Raw genomic sequence first — 22,928 nt, 5'->3', positions numbered from 1 at the left:
CCATCTGAAAAGGAAATGAGGATATCTATAAAATTACAGGGGAGATTTAAAACCTTTGGGGTTTCTTTTCTAGAACAGGAAAGGAAGGATAGGGGCCTATATAGACAGACAGTGGGAGTTATTCCCAGGCAGCTCCCATCGGTTGGCACCGTGCTAGCTGTGTGCCCCCCTACGCTGCTGGTTCTTAATGATCAATCTAAGCAACACCTTGCATTAGGTGGTACTGCACTTTACATTACTGCCCCCATTCATTCCCTACAGGTGGTACTCCACATCCCAGGAGTCCACAACCTTTCTGACACCAGGGCTCCGTAACAAAGAATAAAATTTTGCCACGGCCTGGTATTTGTACAGCTTACACTCCTCTGGCATTGCCAGCATCTCGGCCTCCTGTCAGCTGAGAATAGCAGAGTAGTGTAAGAGAACTGCTGGGAATGGCAGAGAAGTGTAAACCTTACATACATTGCTCTGCTATTATCAGCAGCTCCTGTGTAAGCAGTGTGAGGAGAGCCGCCCGCTCTGCCACTGGTTGCGCTCCTACTGTCACCGAAGGCTGCTGGCACTTCCGCCTCCTGTCATTTGTGGCCCCAAACTCACCAGCCACGGACCGGCACCGGTACATAGCCCGGGGGTCAGGGACCACTGAGCTAGTAGTGTCTTAACCAAGGACACAACTAACAAAGACAAGTTTGAAGAAGTGGGAACCGAAATCCAAACTTCACAGCTCATCTGGACTCCCCTTGACATAAACTTATATCTGTATGTAGTTGTTCAGTATAGATAAGCTTTAAAAAAACAACGAATCAACAAACCATTTGTTTCAGGTGTCACATTTATTTCTGAATGTGGATTGGTAGTACATCGGAATCATTTTTGCTTTTTGTCTTTTCCTATATTCGCATGCTGCTGTGTAAAAAATAACACCTGATCCATTACATAGAAAAATAGAGTGATGAGGAAAGGTGTGATGAAGGAGAGAATGTTTTATATCCAGCTAGAGAAGCTTTTTTCTAGTTAAAAAAAAACAAAAAAAACCTATTTCTTAATATATTACTACATTGTTCCTAAAATCTCCGGATCAAAACATTAGTCGGATCTTTCAAGTAAACAATTTTAAAACATTTACCCTCCTACTTAAAGCCATGCAATTTTGTGCTGACCATGAATTTATTGTTACATATCTATATGTGTCACCAAGTGGTTTTCGCTTGATGATTTAGAGGGGAGTTAAAGGTCCCCATATAACTGCATAACATTTAGAGCCCATTTAGATGTTCGCATTGTGGTAACATACATGGTGGTGCTGTTCACTTTGAATGCCATCTGAATGCAGTAAGGTAATATTTTGGCAGCCCATTCATTCACAAGGGGCTACTTTTAATGCAACATGTAATAATAGGCCCTTAGCACAAGCCCTGCCATCGTATACTGATTATATTTATTAGCTTTTTGCCAGTAACTAATAAAACTTACATGGAAGTGGTTCAAGAAAGAAGAGGGGGATTGGGTAGTAGCGTGTTCATAAATATATGCCAAGCCTATATGTGCATATAACAATTGGAATGAAAGGAGAAAAAGAGAGGCTTTTTGGCATATTATACAAATTTACTCATCACATTATAAGATTACAAAATAGTTAATTGTACAATAACTCTACAGGAGAAAGAATCCATCATACACATCTGCTAGGTATAGGAGTATCCAATATTTCATATGAGTAGAATGTCTCGGTCCCGACGTGTTTCACTTCTTTTGGCTTCCTCAGGGGAATATAGAGACTTGGATAGCAGAACTATAGGTATCATAAATAAACAATATCTATTCTATGTTGTATAATAAAACAATGATTATCAGAAACAATGATCTCATTATTCTATTTCGATTCTAACTCCTTATAAGAACAGCCCGTCCGCAGAATACAGCAACTTGTTGGCTGGCTGCGGACACTCCGTTCTTTTCACATACTACCAACATTCAAACTAAGTGATTATCTATTTTATTAACACACCAATATCACATATATTGAATCAGTTCTCCTCACTAGAGAGTCTTGTTATTTTGACAGTTACCCCTTCCAATTATTTTTCTTTCCACCTTATTGGTGACTCATACTCAAATTTGTCCTATATATATTTATTGGACACTCCAAATGTGAGTATGAGACATTCTACTCATATGAAATATTGGATACTCTTATACTTAGCAGATTTATATGATAGATTCTTTGTCCTGTAGAGTTATTGTATTGTTTTTATTGTGATTAGTAAATTTGTAAAATAATTATGCCAAAAAGTCTCTTTTTCTCTATTCATTCTAACTAATAAAACTTCCACAATGAGCCAGAAACACAAATCAATATTTAGGATTTATTTTCATTATTATTTCATTCACTTGAGCAACTTTTCTCCACCTTTTTAACATGCAGGAAACCTTGAAATAATTTTCAGGTCTTAAGGAACCCCGGCTATATCTATATATATCCACAGCTCACAGTACATTAGTCTGGTGGTCAGCAGGAAGAATGTCTTTTATACTGACAGCCAGTGGGAAGAATGTCACCCTTACAGATAGCCAAAAAGGTGTCAATTAAACTGACTTGAGACAAACAAACTGCTCATTGCTCACTGTGTTTGTGGAGAAAGACAGCACTAAAATTTAAAATAAGGTTAAGAGCTGTTACCTGTGACTGGAGTTGTGCCAGCACCCAATGGGTCTGATTTATTAAAGCTGTCTAAGACTGGAAAGGATACTTTCATCAGTGAAGCTGGGTGATCCAGCAAACCTGTAATATATCTGGTCCAGGGTTCAAAACATTTGCTAATAGGACAGGACTTTGGAAGAAATCCATCCCAGATTTGCTGGATCACCCAGGTTCACTGATGAAAGTGTATCCTCTCTAGCCTTGGAGAGCTTTAATAAGTCAGGGCCGATATCTGCTGGTAAGCTTTTGGTTTTTAACGTGGTTGGCCTGGAAGGAGATCAGCTCCTTCTGTAACTCAGGAAAGGACAATTTGGTGATGTACTGCACTAAGCTGATTAATATTAATGGAATAAAATAGGGCTATGAAAAGCATGAGCCCCTATATGAAATTTAGACAGAAAGGAGAAATTGCCTCTATATCTAGCTACTTGGAATAAAATTTAGCACATTATCTAACAAGTCTATCCCACAGCAAATAGGATTTTTTGTTTATTTAGGAAATGCTTAGGCTTAATTAGGCCATTTTTTCCTTTGAATGTCAGTGTACTAAAGGCTTTAAACCCATAACCAAGCCCCTCACCTCACCTAAATATTTCATGATCCTTTTCAACGACAAAAGACTGAAAGGTGCATGAATGAGCTTTGTACATATAGTGCTGTTCTGTTCTATGGAGAGGGGAGGGGAGAGAATAATGGCGCGGCCCCTGATGCGCGCTTTGCCCTTCACTTGTATTAGGATTGTACGTTGTTCATGGATCGGTCAGGACGAATCAATGAACGATGTACACACATCAGACACTTGTCCGATATCAGCCCTAAAACGATAATCATACGAGATTTATCCGATGGGTGTACACAGTCTTGGTCACATACTAATAAGTAATTATTAAACAAACACCAACGGAATGTTTCCAATGTGTTTAGCAGCAAATGATAAATGGCGTCGGTACTTAAACCCAGGATTGTCCATACACAGTATTTCAATAATAAAAGCTCCAATACAAAACTCTGCATTAGACAGATGAACACAACTAAAGAAATGCGTTCCTATTCAGTAACTTAGGGCATAGAACAACTCCGGGCACAAACCACTGTACGGCTAAACATGAATGATTTATCTTCAGTAGTGCATACACAAAAGCTATGGACACACACAGAAACGTTAAAGATAGTTTGGTAACTAAGAAGACAAACTAAAAATAAAACCTGCAAACCTTTTGGAACCTTTCTAAGTCAAGGCTCTGCTACAGTGATTGAGGCGGACATTCACAAAAAAACTTCTGGGGTAGTGTGCAGCTTTCTGCACCATCATGTACTTATCCCAGAACTGGGACTACATGCAGGAATTAGATTCTGGAAGCTTCCAAACAGTAAAAAACAGCCTGGGTGCACAACGTTTAACAAGACTTTGACAGGACTAGAGTTTAACAAGACTATCAACACAAAAAACTCCAAAAGTCTGCAATTATCTCCAGCGAAAGACTATCCGCAAGTATTGGTTTAACACAAGTATGGGTATTGAAAATGTGTTTCTTTAAGCCAAGTGCCAAATGTAAACACCTGGGAGACCATGGATAATCACCCATCAATAATCAGGGCAAGTCAATCCAAATCTGATTCTGTTTTATGCTTTTTTTTATAGCAATTTCTTGTTCACCAACTGCTAGTGACGTATCTCATCTCTAGGTATATATATATATATATATATATATATATATATTATATATATATATATATCTCTAGATGAACCAATGTGGTATCATCTGACTTGTGCTGGATTCTCACAGCTCACCCCTGCCCTTATTAGCCGGGCGCACCACCCAACACTTTTCGGTAACCATCCAGGCGTTACGGAAAAGTTGGGTCATAATACAGGGGCCACCACCCACATACAGCTCCTTCCTATCCAGCCTAAAACACTGGTCCATATATTCTAGGAGTATAAAGGGGTATGAAGCTCAGATAGATAATGAAGTGATCTTTTAATAAAAAATAAACTGCTTAGCAGTAATGGCTTGGTATTGCAAAGGCATTCTTACAAACCCATCTTTGTAAACAAGTCACTTTCTCCACAGGAATGTTTGTACAATCCATATAAATAAAGATAAATTAACTTTACCCTTCTGTACATATCATCAAATAATGTGTATAAAAAAAGAAAAAGAAAAAAAAAAAAAAAGCCCACCCGTTTTCTTACTAAGGCCCTGTACACATCGGTGATAAATCATGGTGTGCCACCATCACCGGACACTCGGTATAAATCATTTGCTCCTCACTTAATGACCAACTTCTCTTCCAACGACTCGGTCATAAAGCAAATCTTAAAGAAAGAACATAGTAAAGCGCAGGTATTCAGCGCTGCGACTGTGCACCAATTGCATGTTCACTGACAGCCTGTACGGTTATAAAACATTTATGTGCCTATATGAACATGATTTGCTTTAGTATTGCAGTCCTTTACAGGTGGTAAAGCTGCTCACTTATAGCTGTCCCAAACTGTCCAGATTTAAACAGCAGCTGCTTCAAATATTAACTACAAAGGTCCATTGGGGCGCCACCGTGAGCTTTCTATGTGACGTAAACAACCCAAAATTTGTAAAAATCATGTGTACAAGGCCTTAAAAATTCTACTCAAAACTATAAGCCCAGTATCACTTGCTAATACTATATTCCATCTAGTTAAAGTGGAAATACAAAACACCAACATAGTAGCTAATAAAAGTTGAAGACATCTCTGCATTTTCCCCATACCATATCTAACTTATCATTGGCTGGAAAAGTCAAATTATCCTCTTTTCAAGATTTCATTATCTTTCATACATAGCTAATGTACTATTATGACTTCATACCAGACCACAGAGCTGTCATTCCTAATTCCAGATAATTTTAAATTTTGTATTGTAAACTTTTTTTTTCCTGCAACTGCACCTTTATATAAATTTCAGCTTGCATTAAATTATGAAAATCTAATGAGATTTCAAAATATAAACTTTTTCATTTACTAAGTGTAATAAAAATATGAATCACCCTCCAATAATCTATGGCTTTGCCGGCAAGTAGAGTCTGGTGCAGGGCTTTACCACTACAGCAGGAAAAGGATATGTGTTTAGACCCATCACCTTTTGATAATGATACAGACTGAATGTTAAAATAAATCTATGCAATTGTTGCTCTATAGGTCTAAAAACACCCACAGCACAAGACACTATTTTCTAAGGCTGCTATTTGAAAAAAAAGTGCATTGATCTTATTTTTGTCAATTTTGTAGTGCACCATTGCTGCAAATGGCAAGCAGGGGTGCACGGGAACAAATAATCATGCTAAAATAGTCCCTATGGCCTTTTTATCTTATTGCCAAAGTAACCTTGTCCCAACGCCATTGGGTATGGTAAAGTCCCACGACTGACACAAGAGAAAGAATGCACTAACAAGCATAAAAAAAAAAAAAAAAAAAAAAAAAAAGGTTAATAGAACAAAAATGATGGTAACCATTACAAACTGTAAACTGTTAAAGAAAATGCTACAGAGAAACCTGGAAAAAAGGAACTTGGGACATAAAGCTGCTCTGCAATTCCTAATAGGTATTAGGGCCAAGCTCAGTCCTGCGGTACAAAAAAAAAAAAAAAAAAAAAAAAAAAAAAAAAGTATGGTGTCCTGCTTCTAAACACTCACTACACACAGCTAGGACTCCAGGACGTTTTCCAGCAACAAACATTTGCTTTTGGAAACGCCTGTGCCTTTCCCTTCACAGCATTAATTCTCCTACAATGTAAGATTCAAGTCCAAATTTCTCATTATCATTACTGCTTTGGTGTATCACAAATTCACCTATATGCTGTGATAACAGATAAAATACAGTTACAGTGTTATCAGACATTTAGGAAAGTAAACATCATACAAATACATCACATAAAATCAAGTTGGGGGAATTTATTGGCTTGGAAGGCAGTAAGCTTGCAGTGTTCTAAGTGAACACAAATATTAGAAAAAATAGCCCTAATCCAGTATACTCATTAAAAATCTCCATATATTCTCATAAATAGAGTTAGTTTATTTACCCAAATCTGACTATGTATAAGTTTTCTGTAATCTCCTGCACAGCAGGGCTCCTTTTGTACAATTAACCAAAAAGAAAAAAAAAGTGCAAAGCTTTAAAAAAAGAACACAGTATTATATCAACTGGTTGATTAATATGCCCTTTTACAACGCTTTTACAATTTTGTTTAAAAAAAAAAAAAAAAAAAAAAAAAAAAAAAAAAAAAGCTTTCCACCAGAGCAAAAGAACGCCTGACCCCTGACCCAAATGAATACGTATCTATTGTGCGGTCAATTTTTTTTTATAAATTCCGTGTATTAATAATCATAAAAGAAAAGTATCTATATGTAACAGCAATATGTCATGCAGTTTCTCAATTCTAAAGGATACCGGTGTAGGTACAAATGAAAGCTGTGCATGTATTTAATTGTCCTAGGGTCATCTTCTCTGTGCCCTGACACTAAAAATACTTTGTAGCACAAAGCAAAAGGGGAAGGCCTTGATTTTTCCACTACAAAGCCTTGACATATGCTACACAATCTCCAATTGGGTGACCGCCTCTTTGCTGCCTAAAGCTCCTTTGCCTTAGGTTGCAAAGATATATAGGAGACCCCAGGGTACAAAGAATTTGGAATGTTGAAACAGAATTTATTGTAGTATGTATATATTTTTTTTGTTATGGTCTAGATCTGTAAATGTATAAAATGATTTAAAAATATTTGGAATGTTTTGACAAATTTGTTTCCCTGCAAAAAAGCTTCCACTGAAACCCAACCTAAAGAAGTGAACAGAGCACAGCTTAACCCCATCGTCTAAAGATGGCTCCATACTGTCATTTAAAGAGGAACCTAAAGGCAAAACAGCTTCTCCTTGGCTCTGTCCTTAAAATGACCTATAATACTCTGGGAGTTCTTTGGTATAAATGTATTACATTTTTATCTATAAAAACTCAGGCTTTTATAAAAAAAAGTGTAAACTAAAAAAATAAACACAATTCAAAGCTGTTAAAAAAAAAAAAAAAAAAGGTTCACTTAGGAACACCTTTTGCTTAACCCTCCCCCTTATCCCAATGCTATGTAATCTTTCCTCTCTGGTCCCCCACAAAGGGTCTTTAACTCTTTATCCTAAATGGACATTAGGAGATTTTCACTTTCCTTATTATTACCATTTGCCTTCCACCTCAGATTTTTGGGCTTCTGGAGATGTAGAAAATTATGACTTCTTTTATTCTCTCCTAGTCCCTTCATCATTTAGGTATATCTCTCATTCCATACCAATGAAAATGTGTTGGAGAGGGTCCTGCCTGACACTTTCTCTCATTTTGCTAAAAAATCTACTCCTAGAAAACAAGGCCTCTCCCATGAGCTAAGTAGGAGCAAAACCTATATATTCCAACAACAAAAACTTCTCTTCTCACTGTTCAGACCCCCATTTAGACTAAATATCAAGGGTCTTGGTACAAAGTCTCAACCAGATGGTATTTTCTTACCGTCCATGGCTTACTTGTCCTAATTCATTTGGTTATTAATGCTCAAGCCTACATACCTCTCTCTTTAGAAGTGACCTGCCTGCTCACAACTGTTCTACACTGGTATAGGAAAGTCAACAAAATTAAACATAGGAAACACTTCACCAGTTCTCTTACAAATACAATGTTGTAATACATAGTTTTACTAGATGGATTTTTACCTCCCCCTCTACCCCCTATTTGCTTCTCCCTTCCTCTACCTGCTTTCTTTTTATAGATTTGTCATCCTATCTATTGATTGGTTTACATTGCGCTACCTTACTCCCTACCTGCTTTACCTTGTTCCTCCAAGCCCAATGTTAGCCTTTTTGAAGGGCTCTTTCACCACCTCTCATTTTGACTAATATCTTCATCCTCACTGGCTAACCAAAAAAAAAAAAAATAATGGTCTCATGAGTTATTACCCCTTGTCATATTACAGAAACTATTGGCATTATCTGTCCCAGCATGTATTGTACATTTTCAACACATACGCAAATGCTATTACATTGATAAAAGTATGAAAAAATATCTTGTGTTTCTGTATTTTGTTCCAACCATCATTTGCTCTAAGGGAAGCTTTTTTTCTACCTTTTTTCTGCCTAGCGCAATAAATTCCCCTTGCAGTCCCAGCATAATAAAAGACACCAAGTATTAAAAAAATAAAATAGGCAATTAAATAAATAAATATAGGGTGCGAAGAGGCAAAAGGATCTGCAGTATAAGAAAGCATGTAAAAGGTATCTTAAGCTGCGGGTTCCTATGCCTTTTTGTCAGCGTCATTCACATCATGTGGGGTGTCTTGGTCAGAATCACTGGAAGGGTCTTCATCATCATCGTCATCATCCGTTTGTTCCCCTAAATGGTAGAGCATTAGAGCATGTGTCTTATGAGTGATGGTGACTTCACATGGCCCCTGGGCCCAGGGTTCACCATCCACCTGCATTGGCATTCTGGAATTCTTCAAAATTAGCTACAAAACAACAAAAACAATAGTCACAGTGACATATAAGACACTCACAAAACTATGTGAGGAACTATTTTACCAGCAATGCTACATAGCAGTCTCCACTGAGGAAAAGCATTACCCCAGTCACATTGTCCTCATTCATTTACAGAAAAGTACCAGGTACGTGCAGCCCAGCCCCATGATCAATACCCTTTGTTTTAAAAAAAAATTTCCCCATCACTCATTATTTTTTTGCACTACAAAAACACATGATGTTGGAGGAAATGATGACATCCGCCTCTCTTCTAGTGCTCAAGAATAGTGCCTGGCTGCCAAGTCTGAGCACTGCACACTGGGAAGTGGTATTAAGCATTCTCTGTTCTATCTAAAACATAAACATTATTTCTAACAGATACAATTTACACATACAAACTATGCAAATAAAGATATAAAGCAGCGGTACCAGCACTTACCCTCACAGTGTGTGCTTGGCCGAGTCGGACGGGGTTTGCCAGCTTCACCTGAATCTGAGCACAGTGGAATGATCCGTAAACGCCGACCACCTCTAGCAGCCCATCGTCATGCCTCCAGAAACAAAGAGTTTACATTAGGAATCTATACATTAGACTATAGACTAGAGTTCTTGCGTTCAAATCATAAAAAAATGTACCTCTAAGCCTGGTGCAATGTAAAAAAGTTTTTATTCATTTATAAAATGTTACAGTTTACGCCAAGATTTGGTAGGCTTTTATATAGCTTTTTATGTGGCTGCAGTCCATGTTTAGGGAAAGCAATAGCTATAGCCAGCGGCTCTGCAGGTATTACCCCCACACTGGTGCAGCAAACGTCAGGGAACAAATATCAGTCACTCTCGCAATCTCACAGCCAGAGGAAAAGCAACCTGGGCCCAGACACCTGTGTACACCTGACTATATTCTGTATCTTGTGGTTACTGTGAAAATGGGCTTCATGGGTAGTTCCCCTGATATTAGGTTTAGCTATCCTGGGTGTTAAAAAACGATATAAGTTTATAAGAAAAAGATAAATAGCTCACATTCAGGTAGTATTTACCTACATCTTTTATTTAAAATAAACGAAATAATACCAACTGGTGTTATGCCGAATAAAGTAAAAGGATTAGCTGAAAGCTGGGCAGCCACAATGAATGTAATGTGATGTGCCTGGGGTCTGAAGACGGCACTGAATGCCAGCAGTGTTCCTTGACCTTTTAACATGGGGGAACTTTCAGGTCTTAGGGGACCCCTTCTATAATCACTGCACAGTACATTAGTGTGGTGGGCACGCTTTTATTGTTTTCCAGAGGGCAGAATGCCTCCCTTACAGATCGCCAAAAAGATTAGAGGTGTCAGTTGACCTGAGAACAACAAATTGTTCATATCTCAAGGAACCACTACCAACCTTTGGGGGAACCTTAGTTGAGAGTTAGAGAGGGTTGAGAAAGAGATCAACATCAATGGAAAAGTTTACCTATTGCTTCAGTCCGTAAAGGATGCTGAAATAGTTAAAGAAGTTTATTAAATAAACACATTTTTTGTGTTATTTTGTATATCCTAATTTTAGATTTGGAAAGCATCCTGTTATGAAAGTAAGAAATAAGAAAAATACATTGAATAATGGCTACAGCATTAGCAGTAAAGCATAGCTACTGCTAGCAATGACAGCGTAATATTTGATTCAAGGGAGGTTATTTATAAAATGCAATAGAAATGTTTTGAAAAGCTGATACCGGGTAATGGTTGCTTACGGCTGCATACAAATCCCGCAGACACTCACCTTGTTAAAGGATATAGTTCATCTCCCATGCCTTCCCACAACCTGCAGCCTCCTCCCCAGTACCCGATGTTCAGCACTACGATCCCCTCCAGGTTGGGTAATGATATTCTTTCTCCATCCAACTCCAGCTGCAGTTACAAAGTACAAGAGGTCAGCACACACACTTGGCAGCAAACCTGCATGAGAATGAACACAGACAAGCTGTAAATTCTTGAGATACTCGCCTAAGGTTCTCTTTTTCCAAAACATATCCAGATTTTTTTTTTTTTCAAACATTCAGAATAAAATATTTTGCAAAGCGAACCTGTCATTTTTGATTAAAAAAACAAAACAAAAAAAAAAAAACTATCTATACTTGCAGTAGGCTCTAATTCCACTTTTACAGTCCAATGCATGACACTCTAAAAGGTAAATTTCATCACTTCTTGTGAATGGCAAAACTTGCACGCTACTTGTGGTTTTCTGTTAATTTCTTTTGGGTAATAAGGAGGCCAATCATAATTAAAGGTCGATAGGAATTTTGGGGATGGCAAGAAGTAGCAGGAATCTTCAATACTAACCAAAAGGTTGCCGGTAACATCTAAATGTCTGCACTTCACATTTGCAGCAGTTTATGACTCTCCATAAGAACTGTAAAGGGAACTTGAAATACTGGTGCCTGGTCATGTGATCAATGTTGGCACGGTGGCCATGTTGACGACAAGACCACAATCTCATGCAAAGATCATGTGACCAATAGGTTAGCATTGCACTGGACACATGACATTGGGCTATTTAGTCACTCAAGATATCTATTTGAAACTTTGGCTCTATATTAGATACAATCTCTGTTTATTTTACAGAAAAAAATACCATTTTACAAACAAAACTTTAGAAGACAGACCACATACCTGTGCCATGGCAATGATTTCCCCCCACCGTGAAGGTATATAGGTTGAGCCTACCTGCCTTAGAACAACAATATGAACAGGCAGGTAAGCTCAACCTATTCAACCCAACAGTAGGGGGAATCACTGCCATAGCACAGATATGTAGGTCTGTGAAAGTGATCTCTGCAATGGAACAGATAAATAATCTGTCAGGAAAAAAATGCCATATAACAGATATGCATTCTGTAAATGTAATTACTGCCATGGCAGAGATATATGATTTGTAGGGATCACAATCACAGGACAAACAGGAGGTATGCAAAAGGGGATCACTACCACAAGAAAGAAATACATCCAAACACTGGAGGTTATTATGTATTGGACGTGCCCATGCACTTATCACCCAGAAAGGCCTAATGTATAATAGAAAGCAAAATATGTTACAACATAAAGTAAGGGTTTAATAAATATATGTCATTAAGTTTAAATTTTGTTGTACAGTGCAAATTTCCATCATTAGCTGAATGATAGTCCCAGTAGGATTAAATGTGACCAACTTAGAAGAAAAATGTCAGCAAAGGATGTCAGACAAAGCAAATAATCAACAAGCAAAGTGAAACATTCCATGATGTAAAGAAGGAGCCGCGGTCATTTTCAGGGGACTTCAGAGAAAGATGGTTCTTCCTCAGGAATTGGTATTAGCTGGACTCTTACCTCCACTTTTTTGTCAAGGTCTTTACACTCCTGAATCAAGCAATCCTTAGTCCCATAAAATAAATACACTGCCTAAAAAAAATATAACAATATAAATTAAACCATAACTCCAGACAAATATTTAAACAACGACATTTAACCCTATTATGCACTAAATAAAATTTTTATTTACACAGCTACCATAAAAACATAAATCTGCATTGTTATCAATGTATTTCAGTCTCCCACAATCATTATTCTGCTTTGTAACAATTTTTAGGAGAACAGACCAGAGTAGAGAGGAGATCCTAAACCAACTTGGCTTTGCTGTTTGGCAAAGTGGTTAAAAATCTAAAGTCTGGCTACATAGAATTACAAATTCTTTGGTATGGAAAATGTTTTTCTATTTGTCTTTCAATTTCATTTCAATGCATTCAGTCCTTTGCTTGGGGTTCGGCTTTAAATTATTTTTCTAAATAGCTGTGACAAGCTATGAACCATTACAAGCTCTTCAAATTCAGTAAGTACAATAAGGTCTCCATTACAAAAAGGAGCATTGACGACAATGTTGTCACTTCAGTAAACAAATAAAAAATTGAAGGTGAAATCCTAAATGCAACACCACACATCTGTAACAACAGGCAGTCCTATGATCAAGGAAATTAAGCCAAGCAGCACATTAAGGTTTTATGCCTTATTTTTAAAAGTGTAGTTAATACAGATTAGACCTTAGTGCAGCTTGATAGTGCAGAGTCATACTCAAAAAAACCTTTTGGCTGAAATTGTTTCTAACAAATGTAATATATAGTTTCTGTAATTTATATTTTTATAGGAGCAGGCATGAACCCTGCAATTAATTTGCATATGAAACAATCCTCCCTTTAAAAGTCAACAAGGCGCTATTTTGATAATGATACAGGCTTATTTGTATTCAGGACATTGATAGCACTGTGTAGGTATTTCCTTTTTAAGCTCAAACTGCATCACTTCCCTAACATAACAAAGCAGACAAAATTAAAGGGAGATGCCTTTACATTGATTTTAACTCCTAAACATGCTCTAGGCATGAGGAAAATCAAGAGCACCCAATATGCAAGGTCTACTTTCAGCTCTCCATCAATAAAATGTGCCATGCCCGTCTGGCCAATATAAATATGTGCAATAAAGGGGAAGGGGCCAGTGTCAGTCCTCCACAACTGGAAGTTAGTATGTCTGCCAAAGCACTCAACATTTGGAAGCTCCCAGGGCAGTCAGGAACAAAACATTGGGTGTGGACATTCAAGTCTCAGTGATTTTAAACACATATTTACATTAGGTTACAGGTTTACCTTAACACATGACAGCCTACCTTATTAACAAGCCTGCTGGAAAAAAGTGAAGGGGTTTTCTCTCGATGTGTGTGGAAGTTTAAAGCCATCAATGCATCAGGACCTATTGAGAAGTAATTATTCATGGACAAAACCTAAAGAATCAACACACAATAGCGTGTTACTGTACATTTTTTACTCCACAGCACACACAATGCAGTGTATTAATAACATCACTGTGTGCCATTTGCATCTAAATATTACCACAACGAATAACCCTCATACAAACTTAAAACCACCAACCCTTTAAAAAAGGTAAAAGTCCAAAGCTTGAATTTACTTCATTAAGCAAACATGTTATTTAACTAGGCAGCGCAAAGCAACAGCATACATTTACCTTCGGCTTGCTCCCCTCTTGCCCTGTTTTGTCACTGAGAGTAACAGAAATATCTATTACTTCTATAAAGGACAGAGGATGTGACAGTACCGGTGCTTGGCTCAGGATTATGAATAGGGAGCAGAATGCCAGGTCTATTTCTGTCCAATACATTACAACTGAAAGGATTGGTCAAGGAAAAAAAAGAAGATAAGTATAAAGTGCTAGGGGTGGGGAAAATAAAGTGAACTTATTGTTTTGCCCTGCATGGCTGGAGGAATGAAGCAAGTGGCCACATGCAGCGGGAAAGTGACAGAGATGATTACCTTTGGTTTACGTAGACTGTAACCCTTGTTAGTAACTTGGACTTTCCATCTGAAAGACAGAGAGTAACCTTTTGTATAAGCGAAGACTTGCAACTGTTCCACAGACAACCTTACTTCAATCATTGTCTTCGCTCTATTGCTTAACCTCCCTGGCGGTACTCCTGAGTGTGGCTTGAGGTTATTCTTCAGTACCAAAAGTGGTAACCATGAGCCACACTGCCTCACTAGTGGAATTGCCACGGAGTTTAAAAAAAAGAAACTTACCTCGTAAGCGGTGCCTGCGGTGTCCTGCAGCAATGCCCGGACATCCTCCAGTGATGCCCGCCTGGCATCTGAATCCCCGGCATGTGAACGTTGAAGATACGAGGCCAGGGGACGCAGATGCTGGCCAGGCATCTGCGGGCGACCCTGCAGCTGGGGGAGGGACCCTATGGCTAGGAGGCGGAAAATTTTAAATATTTATTTTGAAATGTACCGCTTTTACATTTAAAAATTCTCAATATTCATATTGCCAGGGAGGTTAATAAGCCCTGAGGAATGAACATAGAAGTTAGGATTCTGCAGGATAGCCTGCTAACATCCAGAAGAAACTAATACTGAGCACTGCTAGAGCAACAGTTGAGACTCCAGCAAGGTATACCTACTGCAGCTCTCCGGATAACATTGAGATCTTTGGTAAAAACCCCATACCCCAAAATGACAACTCTCGAATGGCTAGGTTTGAAAATTGCTACCCCTACTAAGAGACACTAGTTGACCTTCACCCTCCGTCTATTACAGGTACCTGGACTGGAGGTTGATGTTCACAGCTTATAACTGCCAAGGAGGTAAGTCACCGTCTGTGTGGATTTTCATTAGATACAAATAAGAGGGAGAACCAGTAATCACCCTAGCAATAATGACAGAGGCACTGGAATGTAAGATTACAGGGAATGGTGAGACAGCCCAGAATATATAAAGACTCAGGCTCTGTAAGAAGGAAGATACAAAAACTGGTCTGCAGGTCTACGCCTAATGTTTTGTGCTAATGTGATTGCTGTTCTGGTGAGAGGAACCTCCATTTCTTATAGGTTATTCTGGAAGTCAACTGGGGAAAAACCTGAATTCTACTAGAACCCTAACCCTAATTTTTAAAAGGACAGCTCAACAGGTGAAGCAAAAACTTTATCTTAAATAAACGCTTAGGGTTGAACTCCCTGTATTTGATTATACTCACACAATCTTGACTACAGTTCTTGCTCACCTGTCAAGCTTAATGCTGTCGGCTTCCATAACATTGCGAAGTATCTGCTCTACAGGAACGTCTCCAGCATAACCTGCTCCCCATCCTAAAGTATTAGCCAGATCATTGCCGGTTCCCAGAGGTAACACTGCTACCTGGGGAACAAAGTTTTCCAGACCCTGGAATGGGATAAACATAAAGAAAAATATGACAAACAGAAATCAATATATTAAATTTCATACAGTAGTGTGGTCACCAGAAAAATCCAAAAACTTCCAAAAACAGTCCAGTTTGTCAGATCTGTTCTGCTTCCCAAATACAGAAAGAGTAATAGAAGGTTTTTACCTTTATTTTCATTTCATCCACAGCATCAAGGACCCAACCAACAGTGCCATCTCCACCACAAACCAGAACTTTGGCAGAGTTAGGAGGAAGAAGTGTACAGAGCTGAAGTGCTTTAAATGGAGAGGTCTTGCTCAAATCAAACACCTACCAAAAAAAAAAAAAAATAAAAAGTTGTGACAAACTTTAAGAAAGTTTTTTAAGGGAAATTATAATGGTTTATGTAAAGTAAAAATTCTGAGTTTATGTACGCTTTAAGGCAATCATTATAGCTGCAGCATAAGTCTAAATGACAAATAAATGGCCCAGTAAATGAAGCATCTCCTCTGGAAGCCATCACGTCAGTACAAAAGTGGCCCAGTGTCAAATACAGCCAAAGATCCAGTATTTATCAGCAGATTACAGATGCAAGTTTATTTTGACAATGTACTCACCTGAACAGGATTTAGAAGACCTTTAAATTCTCCAACTAAAACTTCACCCATATTGTTTCCACTGCGGGTGTTAGCAAGCACTATCAGAGGAGTCCAGTTTTTGCTCAATGAAGAAAGTAACTAAAATGGGATTCAAAAAAAGAAAGATTGCAAATACCTTAAAGAGATCATATTTAAACTGAGCATTTGTAAGAATTGGATTCTCAATTCTTAAACTGTATCTAAACCCTAAGGTCATTTATTGTGACCTACAATCCCTTAAATGTGTTGATTGTACTGGTCCTAGTTTCATTTTTTATCTTCCCCCTGTTCATTTCCACAACATAAAGAGTAGGTATTTTATATTTCCCCAGGAATGAGCAGGTTGGGGTCACAACGCTTCTTCTCTATAAATACAGTACAGCGAATTAGTGATGTCACCTTATGCCAGGAAGTATGACTACAGAACTTCCCTATCCTAACCTCCATAACATGAGTGGGATGTCCTCTAGATACTAATAGAGGTAAGGCAATGTACATAAATTGGATGACAAATGGTTGTGCCTTTGTCAGGTGATAATCTCACATGTGTACAGCTGCCCATTCATGGATCAGTGAGGATGGATCCATGAACGACCGTAAAACAAGTCAAGGAAGAAGAGCTCAGCAGGGTGCCGCTCGCTCGTCCTTCCCTCTCCCCTCTCCATAGAACAGAACAGGTGCTCGTATGTTCATCTGTCACTGGAAATTATCATGCAAGATTGTTTCCAGCAACAAAAATGTGTTTCTCTTTATAGGAGTAAAAACATCAGCCTGGTGTTAGGCTGAAAGGCCATCATGAAAGCTTTTCTGCATCTTGCTGACCACAATACTGATAACAGACAATCACTCCTGGCTTCCGGTCATTTACCAAAGCCGTAGTTCTCTTTCACGTAATCCTAATAGCAGCTTTCTTGTATGTTATATGTATCCATTATCAGAAATGCAACCATGAAGCCTGACAATTCTGATCTGAAGGAGTAAAACATAACTAAACAAGTAATCCTGTGCTGAATGCAAACCCATACTAATCAGAGGCGGAGATGCAGATAATTCATTATGCACCCTTGTGAAAGATTCTTTTTAAGGATATTCAAGACTATGATGTCCACGCATGCTAAACATTACTTTTTTTGTACTTACAACTTTCCGCTAATTGATTTTTAAGTATTACCTAATCCAAATCACTAGAAGTGATTATAGCTCGGAGGTAAAAGATAAAAGCATGGCTTGATTATAAAATCTGGAGAAAAGGAAAAACTGAGGAGGTGCCAAAGCAACCAATCCAAATGCAGCTGTTGGTTTTCTAGTGAAAGCACCAAACAAATATAAAACTGAGGACAGGGATAAAATTTGTTTCAAACATCAGAATATCGGTAGCAGAAGATGACTCGTTTTTTATTAGAACCAAGTGAACTTTGGTAAGAATTTCCACATCCACACCATAAATAATTTCCTATGTTATCCTTTAGCAAACATTTCATTATAATGTTTTAATTATCAAATAAAATTCAATAATCTTCAATCATAAAATAAAAAACTCCTTTAAAACCTTTTCATATTCTATATTCTTGCTCTTTTTCATCTGCTTCACAGCCAGGAGATAACTGGGTGGAATAATAAGGTTTCTAAACTCCCCGAAGTCACAGTCTTCGGTCTTCAAGTCGTTTTGCATGCATTCATCATGAATGGTTCTCTGACACCAGATACATCTGTTTGTAGAAGCAAAATACTATTATGTTTATGTAAATAAAAAAGATTGGTGAAAACATTCCAAGCTGTAAATACAACATTGCTGACACAAATCACAACAGTGACACACCAGGAAATCTATCCTTGTTTTCAGTCCAATGGGATTTACAATGACATTTCCATTGCTAAATAAAGAATCTGATACATGTGTTAAAGGATTAGGAATGGAACCTATAATGTCACTTACATGTATGAGGTTATAGCATTTTATTTCCCATGTATACTTTAGAGCCATTCAGAACATTTTACTGGAAATAGATGTATGACCTAGAGCACAAACCCCCAAAATTAGTTCATAAGGAAAACTCTGATCAGCCTGATAATATTATAAACATATAATATATTTTATTACATATCCTGATATATATAGACTGTATTTATATATATATATTTTAATATACATGCCTATGAACTGTTGTAGTAGGCATGTTGCCCCGAAGCATTAAAGTGGCAATTTATAATTGTGATCAATCATTGATCATCATGCAGTGATCAACCCAAAACCACTGACAGGTGAAGTGAATATCACTGATATACCTGATGACAAAGGGTGGGATGTATTAGGCAGCAAGTGAACGGACATTTTTTAGGGGATGTATTAAAATCAGGAAAAATGAGCATGCATACGAATATATGTAGATGACTATGACAAGGGCTGTTGTGTAATGGCTAGATCACAGCTTCTCCTAACCAGTAGTTCTTGTTGTGTTCCTGGTATCGGTGTTCTTCCCAGAATATTTTTTTACCTGGGTGGAGAGAAGATGTAACCTGGTGGTCAAAAAGTGGCTGGAGTAATACTTTCACTGTGTTCTCCACGGCCTTTTGGCGGGTGCATCACCCAGCAATTTTTAGCAACCACCCAGCTACATAATGTTGTGTACCTGTAGTATATATAATGTTGTATACATACACTGTAGTGTACCTGTGTAATATGCAATGTTGTGTACCTGTAGTATATATAATGTAGTATACATACACTGTAGTGTACCTGTGTAATATATTTTGCTGTGAACAGACAACATGCGGAGCTCTCCATGCAGGTGAAACAAGCCTTAAGCTGCAAAAACAGAAAAAACCCATCCAAGAAATTGCTCCAATATTAGGAGCGGCAAAATCTACAGTTTGGTACATCATGAGAAACAAAGCACTGGTGAACTCAGCAACGCCAAAAGACAACAATGCCCGGTACCTGTGGTCGCAGAGTCTCGGTTGGTCCCCGCACTGTGTAATATAATATATAATGTATTGGTAGTATAATATATAATATAATATATAATACCCGGTACCTGTGGTCGCACAGCCTGGGCTGGTCCCCGCACTGTGTAATATAATATAATGTATAGGTAGTATAATATATAAATATATAATATATAATACCCGGTACCTGTGGTCGCAGAGTCTCGGTTGGTCCCCGCACTGTGTAATATATATATAATGTATTGGTAGTATAATATATAGATATATAATATATAACACCCGGTACCTGTAGTCGCACAGCCTGGGCTGGTCCCCGCACTGTGTAATATAATATATAATGTGTTGGTAGTATAATATAATATAATGTATAACACCCGGTACCTGTGTCGCACAGCCTGGGCTGGTCCCCGCACTGTGTAATATAATATATAATGTGTTGGTAGTATAATATAATATAATGTATAACACCCGGTACCTGTGGTCGCAGAGTCTCGGTTGGTCCCCGCACTGTGTAATATAATATATAATGTATTGGTAGTATAATATATAAATATATAATATATAACACCCGGTACCTGTGGTCGCACAGCCTGGGCTGGTCCCCGCACTGTGTAATATAATATAATGTATTGGTAGTATAATATATAAATATATAATATATAACACCCGGTACCTGTGGTCGCAGAGTCTCGGCTGGTCCCCGCACTGTGTAATATAATATAATGTATTGGTAGTATAATATATAGATATATAATATATAACACCCGGTACCTGTGGTCGCAGAGTCTCGGTTGGTCCCCGCACTGTGTAATATAATATATAATGTATTGGTAGTATAATATATAGATATATAACACCCGGTACCTGTGGTCGCAGAGTCTCGGTTGGTCCCCGCACTGTAGGCCGCACCGGACACACGGGCTGCACAGCGGAAGGTTGCCCCGCACCCAGTGATGTCCCCGGGCCGCCTCGCTCCTCCCCAGCACATCTTTACACGGGAAGCGGCGGCTGGCCTTGGCCACACACGGGTGATCGGCGCACAGGCCGCAGCACAGGCAGTAGCCCCCCCGGAGGATGTGTAGGCCGCACACCGAGCAGTAGGTCGGCCGAGCGAACAGATCGGTCTCCCGCCAGGCGTGTTTTCCTGTCTTGACCAGACTCCTCCGGCCGGCCCTCCGTACGCTGCACCACAGCGTTATCAGCACCGGCAGCAGCACCGCACACACTGTCCACACCGCCAGGTGCAACCCGGCCCCCTCCTCCATGTCCTCCGCCGCGGCATCCCACTGACAGCTCCAGAGAACGTAACCAAGGCGACCGGGAGACGCAGCGCTGCTGACGTCATGGCAGCATCCTCTTGGTGAGCAGTGATACGCGCTCCCTCTGCTGGCTGTTTATGTGTACTGCACGTTATAGTGTCTGGGCCCCGCCCATGCTGTGGCTGCCACCCCACAGGTACTTAAAGTGGAGCTATCATCAAATGTTTTACTTTATTTCATACATTCCTTAATTACCTTTTATGATTTATTTGAAGGGGAGGACTCACTTTCACCTTTACCGCCTCATGTATCCCTGGAGGCTGCCCCTTCTGCCTGATGTGGGGTTTTCCTGGAATGTAAATAAAGTGCTCGGCCTGCACAATGTGAGGTCAGGTGAGGTATGAAGAAGGACCTGGAAGAACCTGGAAGAAGATGGCGGCACCTGGTGACCCATCCACGCCGGGAGCAGAAAGGAGACAGGACGGTGCAGGACTGACTGTACGAGGGGTATAAAGGTAAATAGTAATTATTTTTATACTTATTTTCCAATGGCAAGGCCTAAAACCGTCCACAAACCAAGCCGAGCGGGCCCTGGCTCAGAGTTCTTCTATTCTCCAGCACTCACCGTAGTGTTCAGTGCCGCCATCTTTCTTCTTCTATGTTCTTCCAACATCACCCGATCTCACACCCTGCAGGCACATGAATGGGTCACGTCTTCCTAAAAATGTAAGAAAGGAGCCAAGACTGCGCATGCCTGAGATAAGCGCTTTTTATTTATGTTCTGGGGAAGATCCTTCTGTACAAGCCCGAGATCAGGAGAAAAGAGAGAAAGGAAGAGAGGTGGGAGGGGGGGAGAAGAGGAAGAGGGGAGAGAGGGAGAATGGGGAGAGGAAGAGGGGAGACGGGGACAGGGAGAGGGGAGAAGGGGGGAGGGGATAGAGGGAGTGGGGGAGGAAGAGGGGAGAAAAGGAGGGGAGAGAGGGGGCAGAGAAGATAGAGATGAAGAATGGAGAGAGGAACGAGGGAGAGGGGAGAGGCAGAAGAGAGCGAGAGAGGAAGGGAGAGTGGAGAGAGATGAGGGGGAGGAGAGAGGGAGAAGGGGAGAAATGGAGAGAGGGTGAGGGGAGAGAGGGAGAATGGAGAGAGGGTGAGGGGAGAGAGGGAGAAAGGTGAGGCGTGAGATAAGAGGAGAGAGGGAGAGAAAGCAAGAGAGTGAATAGGGAGGGAAAAAAAGCAGAGTGGGGAGAGAGAGAAGAGAGAGGAATGGTAATGAGGGGAAGGAGGAAGGGAATGAGAGAGATAGGGTGGAGAGGAGAGAGGAAGAAAAGACAGGGAGGGAGAAAAAAAGAAGGGAGGGAAAAGGGTAAGAAGAGGGGAATATAGGAGATAGAGGGGGAGAGAATGAAGGAGCAAAGGACAGAGATGGAAATGCATTATTGCTTTTTGCATGCTTCCATATATATGGTTGTCTTTCAATTTACAGCCTGCTGAAAAAATCCTACTGTCAACAGGCTCTGCAGCTCAAGATGAAGTTTATACACAGAGGTAGATGGCTTATTGCAGTTACTGTATGTCTCAGTCCAAAGTTTCAATCAGCAGGATAGTGTTAGTCATTGTTTATCAAAAGAATTTGGAGTAGGAGTATCAATCCTCCATGGTATATATTAGTTTTTGCAACCCTGAATATATAGCATGTAATAATAAAAACTTAGAAGAAGCTGTTTTTTTTTTTTTTTTGGCAATAGAAACTTTATTGTGCTAAATTTCAATAAAAAACAACAATAGTTGCAAGTAGTCTTCCCCATTGTTAATTCATGGGGTGAACAGACCAGTTAACTATACATTTTGAATCCCTAAATACATGGAAAAATGGTCAAGTTATACATCTCTTGTCCCACGCATTTTGCCATTTTTACATGAGCAAGTCTCAGTAGCAGATTCTATACACTCTTTGAATATTGTGGATCCTATCCTTGTCTCTTTTGTCCGACGCGTTTCACCATATGGCTTCCTCAGGGGATTGGTTGAGACTGGTAATATTTGTTGACCAATAAAGTATTGCGTCTTCTTATGAATGAATGTCCATATTAGGAGAGGATAGGATAGTATCCACCATATTCAAAGATGAGTGTAATAAAGAATCTGC

At 39.2% G+C, this 22,928-nt stretch overlaps 1 protein-coding gene across 1 annotated transcript; it reads right to left on the bottom strand.

Annotated features, from left to right (window-relative positions):
* Positions 1-814: 814 nt before the first annotated feature.
* On the bottom strand, positions 815-20,938 carry DGKE (diacylglycerol kinase epsilon). Its single transcript, XM_072403322.1, has 11 exons — positions 20,388-20,938; positions 18,127-18,286; positions 16,557-16,676; positions 16,126-16,269; positions 15,802-15,959; positions 14,559-14,607; positions 13,898-14,011; positions 12,571-12,642; positions 10,988-11,115; positions 9,667-9,778; positions 815-9,217 (listed from the first exon to the last, which is right to left on the bottom strand). The coding sequence occupies exons 1-11, from the start codon at positions 20,786-20,788 to the stop codon at positions 9,005-9,007; spliced, it is 1,671 nt and encodes a 556-aa protein (XP_072259423.1). The 5' UTR covers positions 20,789-20,938; the 3' UTR covers positions 815-9,004.
* Positions 20,939-22,928: the final 1,990 nt, after the last annotated feature.

The sequence above is a fragment of the Pyxicephalus adspersus genome, chromosome 3 (genome assembly GCF_032062135.1).
Source record: "Pyxicephalus adspersus chromosome 3, UCB_Pads_2.0, whole genome shotgun sequence".
NCBI lineage: Eukaryota > Metazoa > Chordata > Amphibia > Anura > Pyxicephalidae > Pyxicephalus > Pyxicephalus adspersus.
This window is presented reverse-complemented; position numbering and strand designations above follow the sequence as displayed.